The following is a 23,718-nucleotide window of genomic DNA, read 5'->3' on the forward strand; positions in this document are numbered from 1 at the left end:
GTAACGCATTCCAGTGCTTTACCACCCTCCTAGTGAAAAAGTTTTTCCTAATATCCAACCTAAACCTCCCCCACTGCAACTTGAGACCATTACTCCTCGTTCTGTCATCTGCTACCACTGAGAACAATCTAGAGCCATCCTCTTTGGAACCCCCTTTCAGGTAGTTGAAAGCAGCTATCAAATCCCCCCTCATTCTTCTCTTCCGCAGACTAAACGATCCCAGTTCCCTCAGCCTCTCCTCATAAGTCATGTGTTCCAGTCCCCTAATCATTTTTGTTGCCCTCCACTGCACTCTTTCCAATTTTTCCACATCCTTCTTCTAGTGTGGGGCCCGAAACTGGACACAGTACTCCAGATGAGGCCTCACCAATGTCGAACAGAGGGGAACGATCACGTCCCTCGATCTGCTCGCTATGCCCCTACTTATACATCCCAAAATGCCATTGGCCTTCTTGGCAACAAGGGCACACTGCTGACTCATATCCAGCTTCTCGTCCACTGTAACCCCTAGGTCCTTTTCCGCAGAACCGCTGCCTAGCCATTCGGTCTCTAATCTGTAGAGGTGCATGGGATTCTTCCATCCTAAGTGCAGGACTCTGCACTTGTCCTTGTTGAACCTCATCAGATTTCTTTTCGCCCAATCCTCTAATTTGTCTAGGGCCCTCTGTATCCTAACCCTACCCTGCAGCATATCTACCTCTCCTCCCAGTTTAGTGTCATCTGCAAACTTGCTGAGGGTGCAATCCACACCATCCTCCAGATCATTTATGAAGATATTGAACAAAACCAGCCGTAGGACCAACCCTTGGGGCACTCCACTTGATACCGGCTGCCAACTAGACATGGAGCCACTGATCACTACCCATTGAGCCCGACAATCTAGCCAGCTTTCTATCCACCTTATAGTGCATTCATCCAGCCCATACTTCTTTAACTTACTGCCAAGAATACTGTGGGAGACCTTGTCAAAATTTTTGCTAAAGTTAAGGAACAACACGTCCACTGCTTTCCCCTCATCCACAGAGCCAGTTATCTTGTCAAAGAAGGCAGTTAGATTAGTCAGGCATGACTTGCCCTTGGTGAATCCATGCTGACTGTTCCTGATCACTTTCCTCTCCTCTAAGTGCTTCAGAATTGATTCCTGGAGGACCTGCTCCATGATTTTCCCAGGGACTGAGGTGAGGCTGACTGGCCTGTAGTTCCCAGGATCCTCCTTCTTCCCTTTTTTAAAGATGGGCACTACATTAGCCTTTTTCCACTTGTCTGGGACCTCCCCGGATCGCCATGAGTTTTCAAAGATAATGGCCAATGGCTCTGCAATCACATCCACCAACTCCTTTAGCACTCTCGGATGCAGCACATCTGGCCCCATGGATTTGTGCTCGTCCAGCTTTTCTAAATAGTCCCAAACCACTTCTTTCTCCACAGAGGGCTGGTCACCTCCTCCCCATGCTGTGCTGCCCAGTGCAGCATTCTGGGAGCTGACCTTGTTCGTGAAGACAGAGGCAAAAAAAGCATTGAGTACATAAGCTTTTTCCACATCCTCTGTCACTAGGTTGCCTCCCTCATTCAGTAAGGGGCCCACACTTTCCTTGACTTTCTTCTTGTTGCTAACGTACCCGAAGAAACCCTTACCCCCCACCTTCCCCGTCCTTCATTGTCAAGCTGGGCTCTTTGCTCAGCTTCCCTGCTGAGAGGTGGGGAAATCCCTCTCCCTGTATGTCCTTAGTTACTAGGTGTCCATGTCCTCATGACTGGCTTTCCCACTGTCTTCTCAGATTCTCCTTTAATTTGAGGCTGGCCTCAGCCAGTCCTTTTTAATGGCCCATCCCAGCTCAGACAGCTAGGCAACATTCAAACTGATGTTTCTTAGCCTGAGAACATTGCCGCACCAGCATCAACTTTCTGGATACCACAATCAGCTTCAACAATGGAACCCTACAGAAAACCAGAGAAGAAACCCACAGATCCAGTAATCACCATAAACACACCAAGAAATCCGTTATTTACAGCTAGGGTGACCAGACAAGAAGTGTGAAAAATTGGGACGGGGGTGGAGGGTAGTAGGCACTTATATAAGACAAAGCCCCAAATATCAGATCTGTCCCTATAAAATCGGGACATCTGGTTACCCTATCTACAGCCAGGCCCTTGGATACTGAGGAATATGCTTGAAGGAGGAAGCCTAGGACACACCCCTTGTGACGATGTGACGCAGCAGGGAGGGGGGAGTGTTGACCTGGGAATGTGCCCTGGGGACGGGAGACCTGAGAGCCTGTCACCTGAGCCAGGAGGGGGAGGGGGAGGTGACACCTCTGCCCAGGAATGTGGATGGAGGCTGCAGCAGGGAACCTGCTCGGTGGGTTTAGTTTCAGTTTGGGGCTGGGTGGAGGAACACAGGGAACCCCAGGGCTGGGGTCTAAGCTCCTTGCTCCCCCAGAAGGACTTCACTGAGGGGTCCTGGGTGTACCCACAAGCTCTGTTTTGGACTGTGTTCCTGTTGTCCAATAAACCTTCTGTTTTACTGGCTGGCTGAGAGTCTCAGTGAATCCCAGGAAGAGGGGTGCAGGGCCTGGACTCCCCCACACTCCGTGACAACTGGTGGCAGCGGTGGGATCTACTGCACCCCGTGAACGGCGCTTCCTGCAGTAAGTGACTGGGGAACAGTAAAACGAAGGGGGATTGACGGGGACCAGGCGTGCTGAAGATTCAGAGAGAGACGGTTTCAGGGGGCGGTTAACCCCTGGGAGTGTGTGACCAGAGAGAAGGACTTTTGCAGTAACAGGGTCCCCCGGGGGATTGCAGCGAGCGGTCCCAGGGGCGGAGGAGTCTGCAGCTCGACCCTGGCAAAGAGGTGGTGACCTCAAGAAGGACTGGCACACTAGGGGCTTTTCCTGGAAACCGTGGACAGCTGCCCGGCCTGCGAGTGGCCAGCCGGGAGATGTACGCTAAACGCCTTAAGAGCGACCTGGTGGAGCTGTGCAGGCAGAGGGGGCTGCGCGTCGGGAGGTCCACCAAGGAACAGCTGATTGCCCAGCTGGAGGAGAGGGATCGCTTGGATGACCCGATCCCTGTCCCTGAGGGAAGCCGCCCGGCGGACGCAGCATGGGCCCTGGGGCCTGACCAGGCTGGGAGGGGTCAGACTGCTGCCCAGGACACCCCGAGACCCTTCCTACCTATGCCTGGGGGAGGGGTTGTGGGAAGCCCAGCGAATACCGAGGGCCCCCTGACCCCAGCAGCCAGCAGGGGATCCTCCCAGCGGAGCTCCCCATCCCTGGAGCGGATGCGGCTGGAATGGGAGAGGGAGAGGAAAATGAGGGAGCTGGAGGATCATGAAAAACAACGTCAACATGAGGAGAAACAACGTCAACATGAGCAGGAGGAGAAGGAGAGGGAGCGTCAGGAGAAGGAGAGGGAACGTCAACATGAGCAGCAGGAGAAGGAGAAACAAAGACAGCATGAACTGGAGCTGGCCAGGCTGAGGAGCAGTGGGGCCCCGGCTGCGGTGAGTGAGGGGGGACCCAAGACTGCAAGGAGCTTTGATAAGTGCTTCCTGGCCCAGCGGAAGGAGGGGGAGGACATAGATAGCTTCCTGACGGCCTTTGAGAATGCCTGCGAGCTGCACAGGGTTGACCCTGCAGACAGGCTCCAGTTCCTCACCCCCTTACTGGACCCCAAAGCCGTGGAGGTCTACAGCCGGATGACGGGGCAGAGGCAGGGGACTATGAACTGTTCAAACAGGCCCTGCTCCGTGAGTTTGGGCTGACCCCCGAGATGTACCGGAGAAGGTTCCGGAGTCAGCGTAAAACGCCTGAGGTCACCTACCTACAACTGGTCAACAGGATGCAGGGATATGCCCGCAAGTGGACAGCGGGGGCCCAAACTAAAGAGGACCTGCTTGACCTGTTTGTACTGGAGCACCTGTATGAACAGTGCCCTTCCGACCTGAGGCTGTGGCTGGTGGACAAAAAGCTCGCGAACCCCCAGCATGCAGGGCAGCTGGCCGACGAGTTTGTGAACAGTCGGTCAGGGGGTAGCCGGGAGGAGTCCCAAAAGAACAGGCCCCCCCCGATGCAGAGAGAGAGTCACCATGGGGCCTCCCAGCGGGGAAATAGGGAGAACCCCCTCCAAAGGGGAACGCCTGGTGTCGGGCCCCTCCGACCCGTTCGAGGGGACCAACGTGACCTGAGCTGCTATCACTGTGGCCAGAGAGGCCACGTACGGGCCCAGTGCCCCGGGCTCAGGGACAAACTGAGCAGACCCAACCTACCCAGGGTTAACTGGGTAGGGACTCAGCTGGACGAGGGGCAGGCGACCCAGGAAAGGGGGGCTACCAGTTTGCCACCTGCTCAGGAGGGAAGAGTACTCCCAGCCAGCCCCGCCAGAGGGCTGGAGGCTCTGGACTCAGGGTGCTCGGTTTACAGGGTGGGTGCGGGGCTGTCCCTCCGGAGAGAGTGCCTTGTTCCCCTGGAGGTGGATGGGAGGAAGGTCAATGGATACTGGGATACGGGCGCGGAGGTGACGCTGGCCCGGCCCGAGGTGGTGGCCCCAGATCGGGTGGTGCCCAACACCTACCTGACCCTGACGGGGGTGGGCGGGACCCCATTTAAGGTGCCCGTGGCAAGGGTACACCTGAAATGGGGGACCAAGGAGGGCCCCAAGGATGTGGGGGTACACCACCATTTGCCCACTGAAGTTTTGATGGGGGGAGACCTAGAGGACTGGCCAAGCGACCCCCAGACCGCCCTGGTTGTGACCCGTAGCCAGAGCCGGCGAGGGGCACTGCGACCTGACCCTGGGGAGGGTACCACACTGGAGGCGCGAGACCCTACTCGGGTGGGGAGGGAGCGCCGAGGGGCACAGCTCAGAGAGGCTGCGGCCTCAGACCTGGCCACGGAGGGGGAACCGGGCCCCATCCCTTCCCCAGCCGCTGAGTTCCAGGCCGAGTTGAGGAAAGATCCCTCCTTGCAGAAGCTCAGGGACCTGGCCAACCTCAGTGAGGGACGGACCATGAGGAGAGGCTGCCAGGAGAGGTTCCTGTGGGAGAAGGGGTTCCTGTACCGAGAATGGGCTCCCCCAGGGGAAGGGGAGTCCTGTGGGATCAGGAGGCAGCTGGTGGTCCCCCAGAAGTACCGCCGCAAGCTCCTGTCCTTGGCCCATGACATCCCCCTCGCAGGGCACCAGGGAATCCGGCGCACCCGGCAGAGGTTGCTACAGAACTTTTACTGGCCCGGGGTCTTTACCACCGTCCGGCAGTATTGCCGATCCTGTGACCCCTGTCAGAGGGTGGGGAAGGCCCGGGACAAGGGGAAAGCGGCGTTGAGACCTTTGCCCATCATAGAGGAGCCTTTCCAGAAGGTGGCCATGGACATCGTGGGGCCTCTCAGCAAGACGACCCGGTCGGGGAAGAAATACATTCTGGTGGTGGTAGATTTCGCCACCCGCTACCCCGAGGCAGTGCCCTTAGCTTCCATTGAAGCAGACACCGTGGCAGATGTGCTCCTGACCATTTTCAGCCGAGTGGGGTTCCCCAGGGAAGTCTTGACAGACCAAGGCTCCAACTTCATGTCGGCCCTGCTCCGGTGCTTGTGGGAGAAATGTGGGGTCCGGCATGACTGGGCCTCAGCGTATCACCCCCAGTCCAATGGGCTGGTGGAGAGGTTTAACGGGACGCTAAAGATGATGCTGAAAACCTTTATGAACCAGCACCCGCAGGATTGGGACAAGTACTTACCTCACCTGCTGTTCGCGTACAGGGAGGTGCCCCAGGAGTCTACCAGATTTTCGCCTTTCGAACTGTTATATGGAAGGAGGGTGAGGGGCCCCCTGGACCTGATGAGAGACGAGTGGGAGGGGAAGGCCACTCCCGATGGAGAGTCAGTGGTGGAGTATGTCCTGACCTTCCGAGAGAGACTGGCTGAACTCATGGGCCTGGCCAGGGAGAATCTGGCCAGAGCCCAGAGGAAGCAGAAGGTCTGGTATGACCGCACGGCGCGGGCCCGTGCCTACGCCACCGGGGATCAGGTGATGGTTCTCATCCCCGTGAGAAAGAACAAACTACAGGCCGCCTGGGAGGGCCCGTTCAAGGTCGTCAAGCAGCTCAATGAGGTAAACTATGTGGTGGAGCTGTCGAACCGGGCCCACCACCGCCGGGTGTACCATGTGAATATGATGAAGCCATATTATGCCAGGGGGAATGTGGTGTTAGCTGTGTGTGGTCAGTGGGAGGAGCAGGGAGATGACCCTTTAGTAGATCTATTCCCTGGGACCAGAGCTGGTTCCCCCCTGGAAACAATCCCCCTCTCGGATCAGCTCACCCCTGCCCAGCAAGCTGAGGTCAGGGGGGTGCTGCATCCGTACCGACAGCTGTTTTCCAACCAGCCTGGACGCACTAATCTGACTGTCCACCGGGTGCAGACAGGGTCGCACCCGCCGATAAGATGCTCCCCCTTCCGAGTCACAGGGAAAACTGCTCAGGACCTGGAAAGAGAGGTCCGGGACATGCTGGCTTTGGGGGTGATCCAGCCATCGGCCAGCCCTTGGGCTTCGCCGGTGGTGCTGGTCCCCAAAAAGGATGGGTCAGTCCGGTTCTGTGTGGACTATCGGAAGCTCAATGCCATCACTGTATCGGATGCCTACCCCATGCCCAGGCCGGACGAGCTCCTAGACAAGCTGGGAGGAGCTCGGTACCTTACCACCATGGACCTTACAAAGGGCTACTGGCAAGTGCCGCTGGATGCAGATGCCCGGCTGAAATCAGCCTTTATCACCCCTCTGGGGCTCTATGAGTTTCTGACCCTGCCTTTCGGCCTCAAGGGAGCGCCGGCCACCTTCCAGCGCCTGGTGGACCAGCTCCTGAGGGGGATGGAGAGTTTTGCCGTGGCGTATATTGACGACATCTGTGTCTTTAGCCAGACCTGGGAGGACCACGTGTCCCAGGTTAGACAAGTGCTGGACCGACTCCAGGGGGCTGGGCTGACTGTCAAAGCGGAGAAGTGCAAGGTGGGGATGGCTGAAGTATCTTACCTGGGCCATCGGGTGGGGAGCGGCCGCCTAAAGCCGGAACCGGCCAAGGTGGAGGTGATCAGAGACTGGCCCGCTCCCCACACCAAAAAGCAGGTCCAAGCCTTTATTGGGATGGCAGGATACTACCGAAGATTTGTGCCCCACTTTAGCGCCATAGCCACCCCCATCACTGAGCTATGCAAGAAGGGGAAGCCAGACAAGGTGGTCTGGACCGAGCAGTGCCAGGAGGCTTTCCGGGCGCTGAAGGAGGCTCTGGTCAGTGGCCCAGTTCTAGCAAACCCAGACTTTGACAAGCCCTTTGTGGTGTTCACCGACGCCTCCGACACAGGACTGGGGGCGGTGTTAATGCAGGAGGATGAAAAGGGGGAGAGACACCCCATCGTGTACCTGAGCAAGAAGTTGCTACCCCGGGATCAACACTACGCGGCCATCGAGAAGGAGTGCCTGGCCATGGTGTGGGCCCTCAAGAAACTAGAGCCCTATCTCTTCGGGCGACACTTCACCGTGTACACCGACCACTCTCCCCTGACCTGGCTGCACCAGATGAAAGGAGCCAACGCCAAGCTCCTGAGGTGGAGCCTGCTCCTGCAGGATTACGACATGGACGTGGTCCATGTGAAGGGAAGTGCCAACCTGATAGCGGATGCGCTGTCCCGGAGAGGGGGCCCCGAACTTCCCCAGGTCACTGGTCACAGTGACCCCGCTCAGTTCAGTCTCGAAGGGGGGAGAGATGTGACGATGTGACGCAGCAGGGAGGGGGGAGTGTTGACCTGGGAATGTGCCCTGGGGACGGGAGACCTGAGAGCCTGTCACCTGAGCCAGGAGGGGGAGGGGGAGGTGACACCTCTGCCCAGGAATGTGGATGGAGGCTGCAGCAGGGAACCTGCTCGGTGGGTTTAGTTTCAGTTTGGGGCTGGGTGGAGGAACACAGGGAACCCCAGGGCTGGGGTCTAAGCTCCCTGCTCCCCCAGAAGGACTTCACTGAGGGGTCCTGGGTGTACCCACAAGCTCTGTTTTGGACTGTGTTCCTGTTGTCCAATAAACCTTCTGTTTTACTGGCTGGCTGAGAGTCTCAGTGAATCCCAGGAAGAGGGGTGCAGGGCCTGGACTCCCCCACACTCCGTGACACTCCTTAACACATGTAAAACTGCCTTCACCAAACAAGGACACTCCACCAGAGAAGTAGATCACAGCCTGGAATGGGCCACCAAAATACCACAAGAGAACCTGCTTCAATATAGGGAACAAAATCTTCAGAGCGCACATCCCTAGTCGTCACCTATCACCACACACTGGAAGCCAGACGGGGTTATCATTAAACAATTACAACCCATACTCAATGGCAAAGTTCCCTCTACGTTTTTTACATCCATGTGCAGAATGAATTTTGTTATGTGCACCAATATGGATGTGATGTGTGGTGGGGGTGGGGGCTGAGGGGTTCGGAGTATGGGAGGGGGCACAGGGCTGGGATGCGAGGGAGGGCTCTGGGGTGGGGCTGGGGATGAGGGGTTTGGGATGCGGCTAAGGCTAGAGCAGAGGGTTGGGGTGTGGGGGGGTGAGGGCTCTGGCTGGAGATGCGGGCTCTGGGGTGGGGCCAGGGATGAGGGGTTTGGGGTACTGGAGGGCACACAGGGCTGGGGTGCAGGGGGGTGAGGGGTTTGGGGTGCAGGCTGCCCGGGGCTGCAGTGGGGAGAGAGAGGACTCCCCCGCACCCCTCTCTCGCCGCAGCAGCCTGTGACTGGGGGAGAGTGCCGTGCAGCTTAGAGGGAACTTAGCTCAATGGGGATGTTACAGGTCATGGCTCCTCTCCTACCTTCTTCCCCACAGAAACTGCACAGTCTCTAGTTCTTGTTCCTTCACCGGACCCTTTTATTTTATGTTCCCTCCAACATTTCTACAGCAATCCCTGTGCAACAGTCTATTTACAGCACCAACAGCCCTTTTAGCCCTCTCCCCAGGACCTGTGGGAAATGGATGTCTCCCTCCCGAGACCTCGGTGTAACTGGTTTCGACAAGCCTTGGTCCCCTCTCTCTTCCCCGCCCCCATGGGACTTCCTTCCTGCCTCCTTGTCAGCCCAGCCAGATGGTCTAATTACCTCCCTCAGTTTTCTCAAGGGGAACTAATAAACATCAGTATGATCAAAGGACAGGCTCACCTGTGTGCATGCACCCTGCACACTGTCACGCACCTCTACCCTTGCCTACCGCTGACGTTCCTTCTGCCTCTGGCCCGCCCTTCCCTAGAGGAGGTGCCAGGTACCTCTTTCCTGTGCTCACCCCCAGGGTGATTATCCTGCCTCCAGCCACCGAAGTCACATTTTGTGGGTGGGGGGACACCCCCATGATTCTGTTTTGGCCCACTGATCTTCACACCAAGGGCAACTTGAGGGTTTCACTCCTCCCTATCGCAATATTTGCTTTGCAGTGGGGTCTGTCCTGTCCCCTCTCCATGTTGTTCCTCTGTGCACTCTTGCTCTCCTAGTCCTACCCACTTATCTCGGGGCTCCTCTTCTCAAGGCCCTGGTAGTGAACCTTCCGAGGACAGCCCATCCCACTCTGGTATGTCCTGCCTTCCCTTTTCTCCTAATGCCTGCTTTGCTAATTCCTCCTCTTTTCCGCTTGGGAACGTTTATTTCCCTTTGTCACCCTCGACTTGTATCACATTGTCTAGGGTTCTCCTGCTCCTCTACTTCAAGCCCTTTCTCCATCTCTGACCAGTTCCTTTCTGCCATGGACCCCAACTAAGCTGCTTTCCACTTAAAGGGGAAGGGGCTCCAGTCCATCCTTACCACCACCGGTTGTGGCAACCTATCCACAACCCCAACCCATTTCCACCTAAACTCTCTCCGGACCTTCAGGGGAATCTCGGCCATTGGGCAGAGCTTTCTCTCCCCTTGAATGCACTCCAAACTCAGCCTTTCTCTGGGAAGGATCCAGTGTAGCTTTACCACATCTTTCCTAGCCAGCAAACATCCTGATGCAGTGTCCACTAGGCCTTTCTCCCATCCACTCCCAACCTTCATCGAGACGGTTGGCATTTTCCTCTGTAGCAGATCCCAGTCCAACCACAACATTGTGCCAGTCCACAGTCCATGGATCAGCAGTCTCTTTTTATAGGCCCTGTCTATAAAAATCTGCTTCCTCAAACTCTTCCATGAGTTTGACTGCTGCCTCCAGGATTGTGGGTTGGTACCTCCTCACCGAGACATGGGTGTTCTCTGGGAGGCCTTGTAGAAATTGCTCCAGGATTACGGAGTCCATGATTTTGCCCATAGTCTGCTTGCCTGGCTTCAACCACAGGGTAGCCCAATCAGTTAACCTTTGGGCACATGTCCTGGCCTGTACATCTTCAGCTTATCTAACAGCCCGAAACATCTGCCAATATTTCTCTGTAGACAATCCCACTCGGAGGAGCATGGCTGCCTTAACGACATCAAAGTCCTTTGTCTGTTTGTCACCCAAGGCCATGCAGGCCACTTGAGCTCCCCCGCCAAATAGGTTGCTGGCGGGGAGGGGGGGGGCACATTCCTCTGTCCCAGCCAGCTCCCATTGCTACCCTCTCAAATGTCATTTACACAGGCCAACCCCCAGGCTCCGGTTACCGTTCCCCGTACCGGAACTCACCAGTGTCTGAAGCAACTGCCGCTGCACTCGTGCTTGCTCCCTGATAAATTTCTGCAATCTCCTCTGTTGCTTTGCTTGCCAGGCCAGCAGGGATTGTCTCTCCAGCTGGTGTGCCTGTTGAAAAGATTGCATGCTCTGTTGCAGCTTCTTCTGCTGGTCCACCAACCACTGCAGAGTCTGCTCCATTGTACGAGTGCCAAATATTTGCAGCAGCCTCCCCCGTGTCTCTCAATCACCACAACTGGGAAAGTCAAGATCCTGGACAAGCCCCCACATGTCACGGGGTATGGCTCCTCTCCCACCTTCTTCCCCACAGAAACTGCATGGACTCCAGTGGTTGTGCCTTCACCAAACCCTTTTATTTTAAGTTCCCTCCACCATTTCTACAGCAATCCCTGTGCAACGGTCTATTCACAGCACCAGCAGCACTTCTGGTCCTGGAAAGGAACAGAGGTCTCCCTTCCCTGTGGTCTCAGTGTAACTGGGCTCAACTAGCTCTGGTCTGGTCTGGTCCCGTCCCATCCTGTCTCCCTCCCCGCCCCCCCATGGGACTTCCTTCTTGGCTTCCCATCCCAGCCAGCCAGCCAGCCACTCTGATTCTCTAACTACCTCCCTCAGCTTTCTCAAGGGGAATTAAAATTACATCGGGTGATCAGAGTACAGGCTCAACTGTTCGCACCCTGCACTCTGTCACAGGGGACCGCAGCCTGGAAGAAATATTTCCTAAATCCCCTCTTCTAGCCTTCAAACAACCCATCAGCCTCACCAACTCATCATCAGAAGCAAGCTCCCCACAAACCAGGACCCAAGAGTGGCACCAGACCCAGCCAGAACAACAGATACAAAATCTGCAGACGTATCACCACTGCTACGATGATCAATAGCTCCCACAAAATACCTTTCAAGATCCATAGAATCATAAACTATCAGGATTGGAAGGGACCTCAGGATGTCATCTAGTCCAACCCCCTGCTCAAAGCAGGACCGATCCCCAATTTTTGCCCCAGTCCCTCAAAGATTGAACTCACAACCCTGGGTTTAGCAGGCCAATGCTCAAACCACTGAGCTATCCCTCCCCCCCGCCTAAAAAAATAAAAAAATATAGACTATCAGGGGTGGAAGGGACCTCAGGAGGTCATCTAGTCCAGTGGTCCCCAACCTTTTTTGTGGAAATAGCATATTGCTATTCCCAGAAGACTGTGGTGGGCGCCAGACACCCCGCTGCCAAAATGCCACCACAGAGAAGCAACACCGGGAAGAAGTGCTGCCGCCAAAATGCCGCCGAGAAACGGTGACGCTTCTCGGCAGCGAGGTGTCCTGTGGGCGCACAAAAATGCCCCAGCAGGCACCATGGCGCCCGTGGGCACCGTGTTGGGGCCCCTGATCTAGTCCAACCACTGAGCTATCCCTCCCCCTGATCCTGCAAGAGCTATCCCAGTGCACTAAATGCTCCAATAACAACTCTGAGGGTGAAATGAGACAGATAATCACTGTGTTCTCAAATGAACTCACACTGAAAAACGCTAAAAGACAAAAACACCATAACACCTGTGGGCAAATGCTTCAAAAAGTGATCACTCTAACCTGGCCTCTCAGTTCTCATCGTCAGAGGAAACCTGCACAACACCTTCAAAAGATGAGCCTAGGAGCTTAAATTCGTAAGTTTGCTACACACTAAAAATCATGGACTTAATAAAGACACTGGATTTATGGCTTATTACAACAATCTGTAACCCCCAAATACCCCTTTTTGTCCTATGACTGCAGTGATATTAATGAGCCACTTTACCTTGAATGGTCGCTTAGAATATGTGTTAACTCCTTATGCTAAATAATCGGTTCCAATTTGTACTTAGCTGTGCCACTCTGAGAACTTTCCCCAGACCTGAAAAAGAGCTCTGTGTTAGCTCAAAAGCTTGTCTCTCTCACCAACTGAAGTTGGTCCAATAAAAGACGTCCTTTTTCCCTGCACTCGGTAACCATGTGAAAGACAGGGAAAATTGATGCACACATAGGGGTTATAAAAATATTACAGAAAATTCCAGCTTTGTCATGCATAGCCAAGGCACTGGGGACAGGGAGCAGTAGACAGACAGTACACATCCAGCAGCAGTATCTGGGCCAGGGAGCAGTGGACAGTACACATCCAGCAGCTGTACCAGGTGAAGGGGCAAGGAATCATAGAATATCAGGGTCAGAAGAGACCTCAGGAAGTCATGTAGTCCAACCCCCTGCTCAAAGCAGGACCAAGCCCCAATTTTTGCCTCAGATCCCTAAATGGCTCCCTCAAGGATTGAACTTACAACCCTGGGTTTAGCAGGCCAATGCTCAAACCACTGAGCTGTCCCTCCCCCCAAGGAGCTGCTGATGGTTTCTTCCCCCTCTCAATAGCCCAGAGACATGGGAATCACCAGACTGGATGAGACCCCACCCATCCAACCCTGGCTCCCAATGCGAGATGGCTGCTTTGGAGGAATGTGCATGTCATAGGTGCTGACTCTGTGGGTATTCCGAGGCGGGAGCACCCACGGGGAAAAAATGGTGGGTGCTTAGCACCCACTGGCAGCCCCCCATCAATGCCTCTCCCTCCCCCAGCACCTCCTGCCCGCCAGCGGGCTCCGCCAATCAGCACCTTCCCCTCCCTCCCTGCACCTACTGCCTGCCATGGATCAGCTGCCGGAAAGGGGGTGGAGCAAAGGCGCAGCGCGCTCAGGGAAGGGGGCAGAACTGAGCAGGGAAAAGGCAGGGCAGGAAGAGGCGGGGCAGAGATGAGGGGGAGCACCCCCCCAGCAGACTAGAAACTCAGCACCTATGGTGCAAGTTCCACACAGTGGGCAGCGCTTGGCTTGCATGCCCCAGGTGGTATGGTCATGGCAGACCCACAGAGTAGTTAACTACATACATTAAATACTCCTGCTGGAAAGTTGCAATGTAACACCACTTTAGTACTTACAACTCAAAATAACCCAAAGAACTCCAAAACAGAAAGAGAGAAAGCAGGCTGCTCCCTAAGTGAAACACAACTCCCCCTCCCCCACTAATATAGGCTGCCCAGCTGCAGACTGTCTGCTACTAGGCTGCAATTGCATGTTTCCCTACAGAGCCCCCAAGCAGGACCAGGAACCCCTGAAATTTGAAGTGACTGCCTACAATTTTAACAGTCCTCAATATACCATCTCAGGGAAGCCTCCTGGTCACTAACAGAGGCTGGCTTCTGCCCTGATGAGGGAGGTTTCATATCCTCTCTGCCTTGCCCTCTCTCATGGCTCCTCCTTATTGTTTGGGCTCCCTCCTTGTGAGGTCTGCCAGAGCCCTTGCACACACCCCTTGCTGGCAGAAGATACTAGGGTGACCAGGTGTCCGGTTTTTGACCTGCCTTAGCCCCACAGTGTGCCGCTGACTGGGAACCGCCCCCACTGCGCCGCTAACCAGGATCCACCTGAGGTAAGCCCATTCTCCAACCCTGAGCCCCAACCCCCTGTCCCAGCCCTGACCACCCCCCCACAAACCCAGAGCACCCTCCTGCATCTCAAACCCCTCATCCCTGGCCCATCCCAGAGCTAGCACCCCCAGCCCAACACCCTCACCCCCACCTGCACCCCAACCCTCTGCCCCAGCCCTGAGCCCCCACAAACCTGGAGCACCCTCCTGCATCCCAAACCCCTTATCCCCAGCGCAACTCCCTCACCCCCTCCTGCACCCCAACTCCCTGCCTCAACCCGTAGCCCCCTCCCGCACTCCGAATCCCTTGGCCCCACCCCCCAGTCTGGAGCCCCTTCCTGCAAGCCAAACCTCTCATCCCCGGCCCCACCCCAGAGCCAGCAACCCAGCCCAGAGCCCTCACCCCAACTCCCTGCCCCAACCTGGAGCCCCCTCCCACACCCTGAATCCCTCATTTCTGGTCCCATCCAGGAGCCCACACGCCCCGTTAGAGCCCTCACCCCCTCCTACACCCCAATCCCCTGCCCCAGCCCAGGAAAAGTGAGTGAGGGTGGGGGAGAACGAGCCAGTGAGGGAGGGGAAATGTAGTGAGCAGGGGCAGGGCCTCAAGAAAGGGGCGGGGCCTCAGGGCAGGGGCGTTTGGTTTTGTGCGACTAGAAAGTTGGCAACCCTAGAAGATACCTCTGACTGGGAGGGGTTGGGTCCAGCCTACCCTGCCTGTGCTTCCTCTCTGAGCTGATGGACTTTGCTGTCCAGCTGCTGGTATGAATCCCCAGAGGGTGCTGCTAGGGACAGTGAGTTACACACAAAGTGAAAGGGGCTGAGCTAACTGGGAGGAGCTGTGTGATGCCCTTCGCCTTATCCATGAAGGCCAGCCACCCTTCGCTCACTTTGACCCAAAGGAAACCCTCACATCTCTAGAAAGCAAGCCCCTTCTCTGACATCCCCTTGCACTGAAGACTAACAGCCTCCCACTGCTGTGTCCAGAGGTCCCCACCTTGTGCCTCCTGATGCCAGCCAACACCCTGCACACCCATTTTTCAAAGCAGTTTTCTGAAGATAACCCCCACTCAGCAGGAACTGGTCATCAGCCACAGGCCCCAACCCTGTGGGGGAGGGGGAGGAGGTGGCTAAGCCATCTTTCTAATGTTTAACTGCCAACCACCATATAGACTTTTACAGATCAGTTGATGTCCAGCCCATCCAGGCCTCATTTTAAATCTCTTCTTATCCATTTACCCTCGCCATGATATACAAATGTTAAGCTTCAGACCCAATCCCATAACTCTCCAAATCCTTTTATTTAGTATTAACTATTCTAGCTCTGTGTATTCTCATTCTCAAAAGAAAGGTGCAATCCTTCTTTCAGTTTTCCTATGTTCTTGGCCTCAGTGAGTTCCTGTGGCAGCGAGTTCCAGAGTCTAATTATCTGGTGAGGAAAAACGTATTTTCTCTTATCAGTTCTGAGTTTGCTACCTTTCAATGTCAGTGAACATCCCTCACACTTCTGTTATGAGGCAGGGAAACCAGAATCCCTCAATCTCCCTTCTCTAGACCAGTCACTATTTTATAAACTTTTCCCATGTCCCCTCTCTAAAGTAACAATCCCCATCTATTCAGTGTCTCCTCATAGCAGAGGTTTCCCAGACCCCTACTCACTCTTGTCACACTTCTCTGACCCCGTCAAATCCCTTGCTGGGATGGAGTGACCATCGCAGTATCCAGGTGAGGCTGCCCCACTGATTTATAGAATGGCAATAAAGTATTCCCTGTATCATTCTCCATCTCATCCCTTATGCAGTCTACATGTCCTTTGCCTTTTTGGACTTTAGAAAGAGGGTCTCACTTGGCCTGTCAATAATGATGCCCAGGTCTTTTCCATGAATTGTTACAGTTAATTTAGATCCCAGGGAGGTATATGAGCAATTCATACATTTCCCTCCAATTTCCATTACTTTGCATTTATCAATATTTAACTTCCCCTGCCACCAGGTGGCCCATTCACCTGGCTTGGTGAGGTCCTTGTGAAGTTCCTCACACTCTTCTCTGGACAATGAATGGGCAGCACAATGGCAGATGGGAGCAATAAGGGAATCTGGTAACCAGCTTACTGCATCAATGGCAGTTATTTTGGGAAAGTCACAGAGAACAGAGCAAATATCGTGGACAACTGGAGGGAAGCAAATGCATTGCAGTACTGGTCTTCGCAGAAGGAAACAAGAATCTATCCTGGAAATTGACACCTGAAAGTCTCACTCTTCCATCACCCCATATAAAACAATGGACGGAACACTGACAAGCATCACTAAACATCTGGAGGGGAACGGAACCATAAGCAGTAAGTTGCTTTGGGGAATAAATCCTGACACACACAACTGATTGTTTTTGTTGACATGCATTTTACAAAGGGAAAGGATGAAGACAAAGCAGAAGACATCAGCTCTGGATTTTAGCAAAGAATTTGACATGGTGTCTCCTAAACCCTGTGCTTATAATTAATTCAAATTAGCTGGTGAATGAAAACTGCAGCCAAGACAGAAAACTGGCTGCAGGGCCATAAACAAAGAGCAGTGCTAACCTCCCCAGTATTGCTGGGCACTGGCACGACCATTGCTAGACCTGGTCTCTTCCTAGGGTTGCCAATTTGGTTTGGGTGTATTCCTGGAGGTTTCATCATGTGACATGATCTTTAATTAAAGATTCATCTTTAATTCCTGGAGACTCCAAGTCAATCCTGGAGGGTTGGCAACCCTATCTCTTCCTGGATCTTCATCAAGGCTCTGGGTGGATAATATGCAACGCAGATGATACTAAACTGGGAGGAACTGCCAGCACCTGGAGGACAGAGACATAATCCTAGAGAGCTGCAGAAGCTGGACATGTGGGAAGGACAAACTGGGATTCTGCTTGGAAAATAGCAGATCTGACGTCTGGGAAATATCCCAGACCCAGATAGTCAGTGGGAGGAAGACAACTGGGCAGCAGGAAAGAGCAAAAGAGCCTGAGTAGGGAGGGTGAATAGCAGCTCCCAGCATCACAGGGCTGCAAAGAGGGTAGTGTAAGTTTGCCCCCAGAGCAGGAAGGGGATGGGCCTTCTCTAGAGTGCTCCAGGATATTGTTTCCATCCTGGAGGCCTCATTGCAAAGATATTGACCAGCTGGATAGAGTTCAGAGAAGAGTAGCAAAGATGCTAGAAGGATTCCTTTATGAGAAAATACTAAAGGAGCTAAACCTGATTATTTGGTGAAATGGTAATTAAGGATGTATTTGTGCATGCACACTAGTATATATTTGTGTGCTAGTCTGTATGTGTGCTAGTATGTAGCATGTATGGGCATGTATGCTACAGTGTGCATGAGTGCTCATGTGTGTGAGATTACAGCTGACAGCCCATAGTGCACAATAGTGGGCATGATTTAGGGGGGATAAGTATGAGCAATGGGATGAAATGAACAGAAGGACTGATGAGCTGCATCTCCAGGAAAGCTCTGTGGCAGAGAGATGGATTAGGGCTGGGGAATGGTCTCCCAGGGAAGAGGGGAGTGAACAAAGCCCTGGAAACGTCCTGCATGGAAGGCTGCTGCCCTGGTCCCTGAGCTAATCTCTGGCTCTGATTCACTGGGGCTCTATAACTTGCAGATGGGAGGGTAGAGAGCCCAAGCCCAAAAGGAAATATCCCTCATCCATCAGAATCATGCCCCCAGGGAATACCAGAGCTTTATGTTCTGTTCTCCATGCAGAGGAGAGAGAGTCCCACCCCCAGGAAGCTGTCGCTGGAGGATGGAATCTGATTGCTGGTTGGTATGCCCATAGCTCGAGGCACTCTAGGGACAAGGGGTTGGCATGCAGGATGGAGGGGCAGGCAGGCACTTAACTCCTTTGCAGCAGTGGGCAGCAATTCAGGAGAATGACTGCATGCTCAAACCCTAAGGGATAAAATCCTTGATCACATGGCTAGTGCAAACGAGAAGTGTGGAACCAGAAATCAGTGAACCAGAATTGGTTTGTCAGAAATTAAGCCTGAATGGTGAACAAAATAACGAGGAGCTGGGCGACTCCACAAGTAAGGTCTGAGGTCTTCTTCTGCAGCCACATTAGGGCAGCAGTAGCCATGAGTTAAAAAGCAGGAAGTCACATCCTCACATTCCATCTAAATTACATTAAACCAGTGAAATATCGGGCTGTTAAAGAGGTGCTCCTGTATTAACAGCACCCACCATCACCAGATAAAGACAGATCTGAAGATGGTTAAAGAAAACTTCGTTTGACAGCATCCTGCCTGGCAAGGAATCACTTATCAACAGTTGTAATTGTGAAATCTGTACTTCTTTATTGTTTTTGCCTTTATGGTCCCTACTTCTCTACTGTTTATCTGTATGATCTCTGTCTTGTTCGTTGATTGTTTCTGTCTGTTGCATAACTAATTTTGCAAGATTTAAATCAATTAACGTGGTGGGATATGATTGGGTAAAGAACTGTTTTGCAATATGTTAGGATTGGTCAAAGAAATTATTTTGTAGCACTTTAGTTTAAAAAGATTGGTGAAGGTACAGCTAAGTAGGACTCAAGTTTAACTATATAAACTGGGGTCCAAAAGGGAGTTCTTTGGAAGCTAACTCCAGGACACAGGCCAAGATCAGAGCTGCTAGAGCTCACCACTCTGCAGAAGCTGGAGGAGCTGCGGACAACCTGATCCTGACTGGCCAGCAGGAAAAGTTTGTCTGCCTTATTGGGAGTGATGAGCATTGTATGCTTAGCATGTGTACTCTGTTTTGGTAACTGTTAATAAATAGAGGTTAAAATATTACTATATTACTGTGCAAGGTTCTTTCACTGGTAAGAGGCCCCACAAACCTGCAGAAGATTACACCCTGAGCCTTAGGAACTGTTTACAACCTGAGCTCTAGGAAATGGATCTGGGTGGCCCTGAGCTCGGTAAGGGTGGGGGTGCCTAGATTAACCAGGTTATGCCTTGAGCCCATGGAAGGATAAAGGTGGGGTGCCCTAGAATGTGCAGGTAACATCACCCATCACTCCCTTTTGGGGTCCTCAAAAGAAAAAACTCTTTGGGGAAAAGTTGGCTACTCCGACACAACTGACTGAAATACAAGGCTGGAGCACGCTTCACCATCATGGCTGCCACCTCCACCATCTCCTGGGACCCCAAACCGTCATCCTCCTAATCCTGAGAGGTGTCCTGACCAGACCAGGCAGGAGCGAGGGACCCAGATAATATCAGCACCTCTACCAGCTCTGGCTAAATCCCAAACTCCACCTGGAATATGAGATTTTGTCTCCCCTTTTCTTCCCTCCTCCCCCACCCCCATGTGTCCTTCTCCTTCTCTACCTTATTTCTTCCCTTTCCTAGCTCTCTCCTTTTACCTTCTGGCTAATGAGAGTGGCTTAGCTTCCCAAGACTGTATATTTTGCAACAATGCTGTAAGTCTTTGACCAGAAAAGCAGTTAAAAGCAATGACCTGAGAAACCTGATGCTGGTACAAGTTTGCCAGGTCTTGGAGCAGCTGATGAGACCTGTGCTGGACCTGTGTTTCTGCAGCAGTGAGATTGCAAGTGAGAGTCAGCACCAGAGACAGAAGCTGCATTTTCTCTTTGCTGATCTTCTCTCTCCCCTCTTGTGTCTATTTGTCTTGTTCTAAGAAATCAGACTGGACTTTAACAACAGCAACAATAAGAGCTCCAGCCCAGCTCAGCTAACTTCCACTCTTTTCCCCAAAAGAACAGTTATTATCATCTTTAGCGCCATCTAAGAGACTGTCAGACAAGAGGCTTTTCCTTACAGAGACTTCCCCCACTGAACAGAAAGAGAACAAGGGATAGTGATACAATGAAAGCCTGACTTCATACCTTACAATGCAAAGGCTTTCACTGTTTTGCCTTCTTTTCTGTATTTTTAATAAAAGGTAAAAAGGATGTTTAATGGTTTGCTTGCCCTAGGACTTGTTTAACACTGTTTAATGCAGACCTACTCAGGGAGAACAGGAGGTTTAAATGCCAGCTCCTAAGCGACCAGAAGAGCTAACAAAGAGCATGAGATACAGAAAAGAAGGCAAAACAGTGAAAGCCTTTGCATTTTAAAGTATGGACCCAGTTATTACCGTCTTTAGCACCATCTAACAGACTGTCAGGCAAGGGGCTTTTCCTTTCAGAGAATTCCCCCAGCTGAAGAGAAAGGGAACAAGGGATGCTGATACAATGAAAGCCTGACTTCATTGACTTTCAACACCCATTTGTCTGTTTGTTATCGCACTCCAAGCATGGGAAAAAGAGTGCTAAACGACCCCCAAAGGGGACAGGGTGGGTCATGAAGTGGTAAGTATAGTGTTTGGCAGCTCTCAGGGTCACCTCAGAAATACCTCGTGTCTGGAGGTTTTAGCTGCAACATCAAAACCTGTGAAGAGGGCCCTGGGCAGCAAGATCTGAATCTTTTGGCATTTCCTCAGAGGCTCATAAGGTCTCTGAGGGTAGAATTCGGGGGACCTAGAGCGTTGGGTGGGTGGTAGAATTTGAGCTTTGGGGAGGAGCGTATATGCCAAGAGTGGCTCTGGAATCCTTGAGGATATGCAGCGATTCAGCCGTCTTTTGGTTTTAAGGATGGGATTCATTGAAAGGAAGATCTTCAATAGTGCTCTGTACCTCCCTGAGGAAACCAGAGGAATGGAGCCAAGACTCCCCAAGCATAACTATGGCTGTAGCCATGGACCTGGGGGAGATATCTGCTGCATCTACCGCCGACTGGAAGGCTGTTCTGCCTAGCAGCTTCCCTTCCTCAATAAGCATCTGAAAACAAGCCTGATTGTGTTGTTGCAGGCTATCAGTAAATTCCTTGAATTTACTGTAATTCAGGAAGTCCTACGTGGCTAGTAACGTGATAAGTCATGATCCTGACTTGAAGGCTAAATGAGGAAAATACCTTAAATCCACACTTGCCTTCCTTATCAGCTGGGTGTAGATCGAGGGTGCTATTGTTTGGCTCATTCAGTTGCCACCTGGGCAACTAGGGAGTTTGGAGGAGGGTGAGAACAAAGGAACTCTCATACCCCTTGGCAGGAACATAGTAACATTTTTCGGGCCCTTTGGAGCTAGCCATACATGTGGCAGGGGTGTGACACGCTGTTTTGGCAGGCTCCAGAATAGTGTCATTAATTGGCAATGCAACTCTGCCTAGTCCCGAAGTGTGGAGGATATCAAGCAATTTATGCTGAGTGTCCTGGATTTCTTCCAGGGGAATTTGGAGTTTCCCTGCGATTCTCCACAACAGTTCCTGAAATTGCCCAAAGTCATCCAGAGGAGAAGGGGATGCTGCAGTCACTGCTTCATCCAGAGACGAAGAGGGAAATCTCGCCAGTTCTAGTGGCACCACCAGGACCAGACTATCATAGAATCATAGAATATCAGGGTTGGAAGGGACCCCAGAAGGCCATCCAGTCCAACCCCCTGCTCGAAGCAGGACCAATTCCCAGTTAAATCATCCCAGCCAGGGCTTTGTCAAGCCTGACCTTAAAAACCTCTAAGGAAGGAGATTCTACCACCTCCCGAGGTAACGCATTCCAGTGTTTCACCACCCTCTTAGTGAAAAAGTTTTTCCTAATATCCAATCTAAACCTCCCCCATTGCAACTTGAGACCATTACTCCTCGTTCTGTCATCTGCTACCATTGAGAACAGTCTAGAGCCATCCTCTTTGGAACCCCCTTTCAGGTAGTTGAAAGCAGCTATCAAATCCCCCCTCATTCTTCTCTTCCGCAGACTAAACAATCCCAGCTCCCTCAGCCTCTCTTCATAAGTCATGTGCTCTAGACCCCTAATCATTTTTGTTGCCCTTCGCTGGACTCTCTCCAATTTATCCACATCCTTCTTGTAGTGTGGGGCCCAAAACTGGACACAGTACTCCAGATGAGGCCTCACCAGTGTCGAATAGAGGGGAACGATCACATCCCTCGATCTGCTCGCTATGCCCCTACTTATACATCCCAAAATGCCATTGGCCTTCTTGGGAACTAAGGGGTTCCTCCTCTACCAGCGGGTCCGAGCACCTGCTAGAAGGATCCCATGGGAGGAGGCAGGTGAAGGTTCCTCTCTCACTTCTGATTCATTGGAGGAGGAGAAGGCGGACTCCAGTTCAAATAACAGAACCATTAGAACCGGTGGAAGTGTGTAGATTATTGGAGTGGATGGCAAGGGGTCCCATATCGGGGCATATCCCATGGCGGAGGAATAATCTCTCTAGAGGGGGAGAGGCCTGACGGATGGGGTGACTCCGGTCTGGCAAGGCAAATACATGCTGGGGATCTGCTAGGGTTCTGGATCTTTCCAGTGTCAGAGGCACCCTCTCTTTGCCTGCTATTGGTGCCAGCACCATGGACTTTCCCGGAATGGGAGGATCCCACATCTTGTGGGGTGCCTCTGATGATGGTATCTGTAGACCAGTGCTCAAAACTGCTGGCTCCATTGTTTGTGGGATTTCTTCTTGTGCCTATGGGACTTAGCAGAAGCTCCGTCCCCATGGCTTGGACTTGTGGAAGGAGCTTCCACTGTCTTAGATTTTGAGTAAGACTTAGTCCTAAGCTTATGGGTATGCTTCCTTACCTCCCAATTAGGCCCCGCCATGGAGTCCGTGGGGGTGGTTCCATCAACACAGGATTCAGACATGGTACTCCTTGTTGATTCAGGCCGATGTATGGGGGTGGGAGGGTTCCCCAGTTTGGGTCCGAATGAGGCCTCATGGCAAGCTCCGTGAGGTGCTTCTGGAGACAGAGAGCCCAGCCTTCTCAGGTGCGGCTGGGGAAAGATTGGCAAATACTGCACCTGCACGTGATGTGAGCTTCCTCCAAGCAGTAGAGGCAGCGCTGGTGTTTGTCATTGACCGAAAAGGAGCATGGGCAGGAGATGCAGAGTTTGAAGCCCGTAGTCCTGGGCATACTCCTGGGTGTGTGTGGGGGAAGGGGGAGGGAAGAGAGGTTCTGGTGAAAAAAACAAGCCCCTCCACCTACCACTAAAACTACAATAAAACTACTAAAAATTTTAAAACTATATACAATTATCTTATTTAAAAGTGTGTCAGAGATGAGGACACTGAAAGTTCCAACCCAGACCACGTGACGGTGATAAGGAACTGGAGACATGGTCAGCCAGCCCTTTATCACCTTGGACGGAAGCAGAGGCGAGCCAGGAAACATGAGTAGACCAATGGACGCTACTTTCAAATTCCCTGAGTCCAGGCACATGGTGCACATGCGTAACCCTCAGTGGAATACGATAGGGATTATCATTCTAAGAAGAATGTAAGTAAATTCAATTCAAATTCAAGTAAATTCCTTGTGCGTGGAGTGCAAATACAAAAGAAGCCCACTACAGTAGCATTTAACTTCAAAAAGGGGAGCTACACAAATATGAGAAAGCTAGTTAAATGGAAATTAAAAGGAACAGCCACAAGAGTGAAATGCCTGCAAGCTGCATGGAAACTTTCTAAAAAAAAAAAAAAAAAAAAAAACCCATAACGGGGACTCAAATTAAATGTATACCCCAAATAAAAAATAAAAAAATAAATGCCACAATGGCTAAACAACAGAGTAAAAGACTCTGTTAGAGGCAAAACAGCATTCTT

At 52.4% G+C, this 23,718-nt stretch overlaps 1 protein-coding gene across 4 annotated transcripts in view; it reads right to left on the reverse strand.

Moving 5' to 3' along the window:
• The window catches only part of CADM3 (cell adhesion molecule 3), a 136,977-nt gene that overhangs the window by 73,694 nt on the left and 39,565 nt on the right, over positions 1-23,718 (reverse strand). For 3 of the 4 annotated variants that reach the window (XM_074938435.1, XM_074938434.1, XM_074938432.1), the window contains exon 2: positions 10,654-10,767. The exons of the other annotated variant lie outside the window; for it this stretch is intronic. In XM_074938435.1, the coding sequence (XP_074794536.1) occupies positions 10,654-10,767 (114 nt within the window). The remainder of the gene's footprint in view (positions 1-10,653; positions 10,768-23,718) is intronic. 4 annotated transcript variants of the gene reach the window in all.

Source organism: Natator depressus, chromosome 24 (assembly GCF_965152275.1).
Source record: "Natator depressus isolate rNatDep1 chromosome 24, rNatDep2.hap1, whole genome shotgun sequence".
Taxonomy (NCBI): domain Eukaryota; kingdom Metazoa; phylum Chordata; order Testudines; family Cheloniidae; genus Natator; species Natator depressus.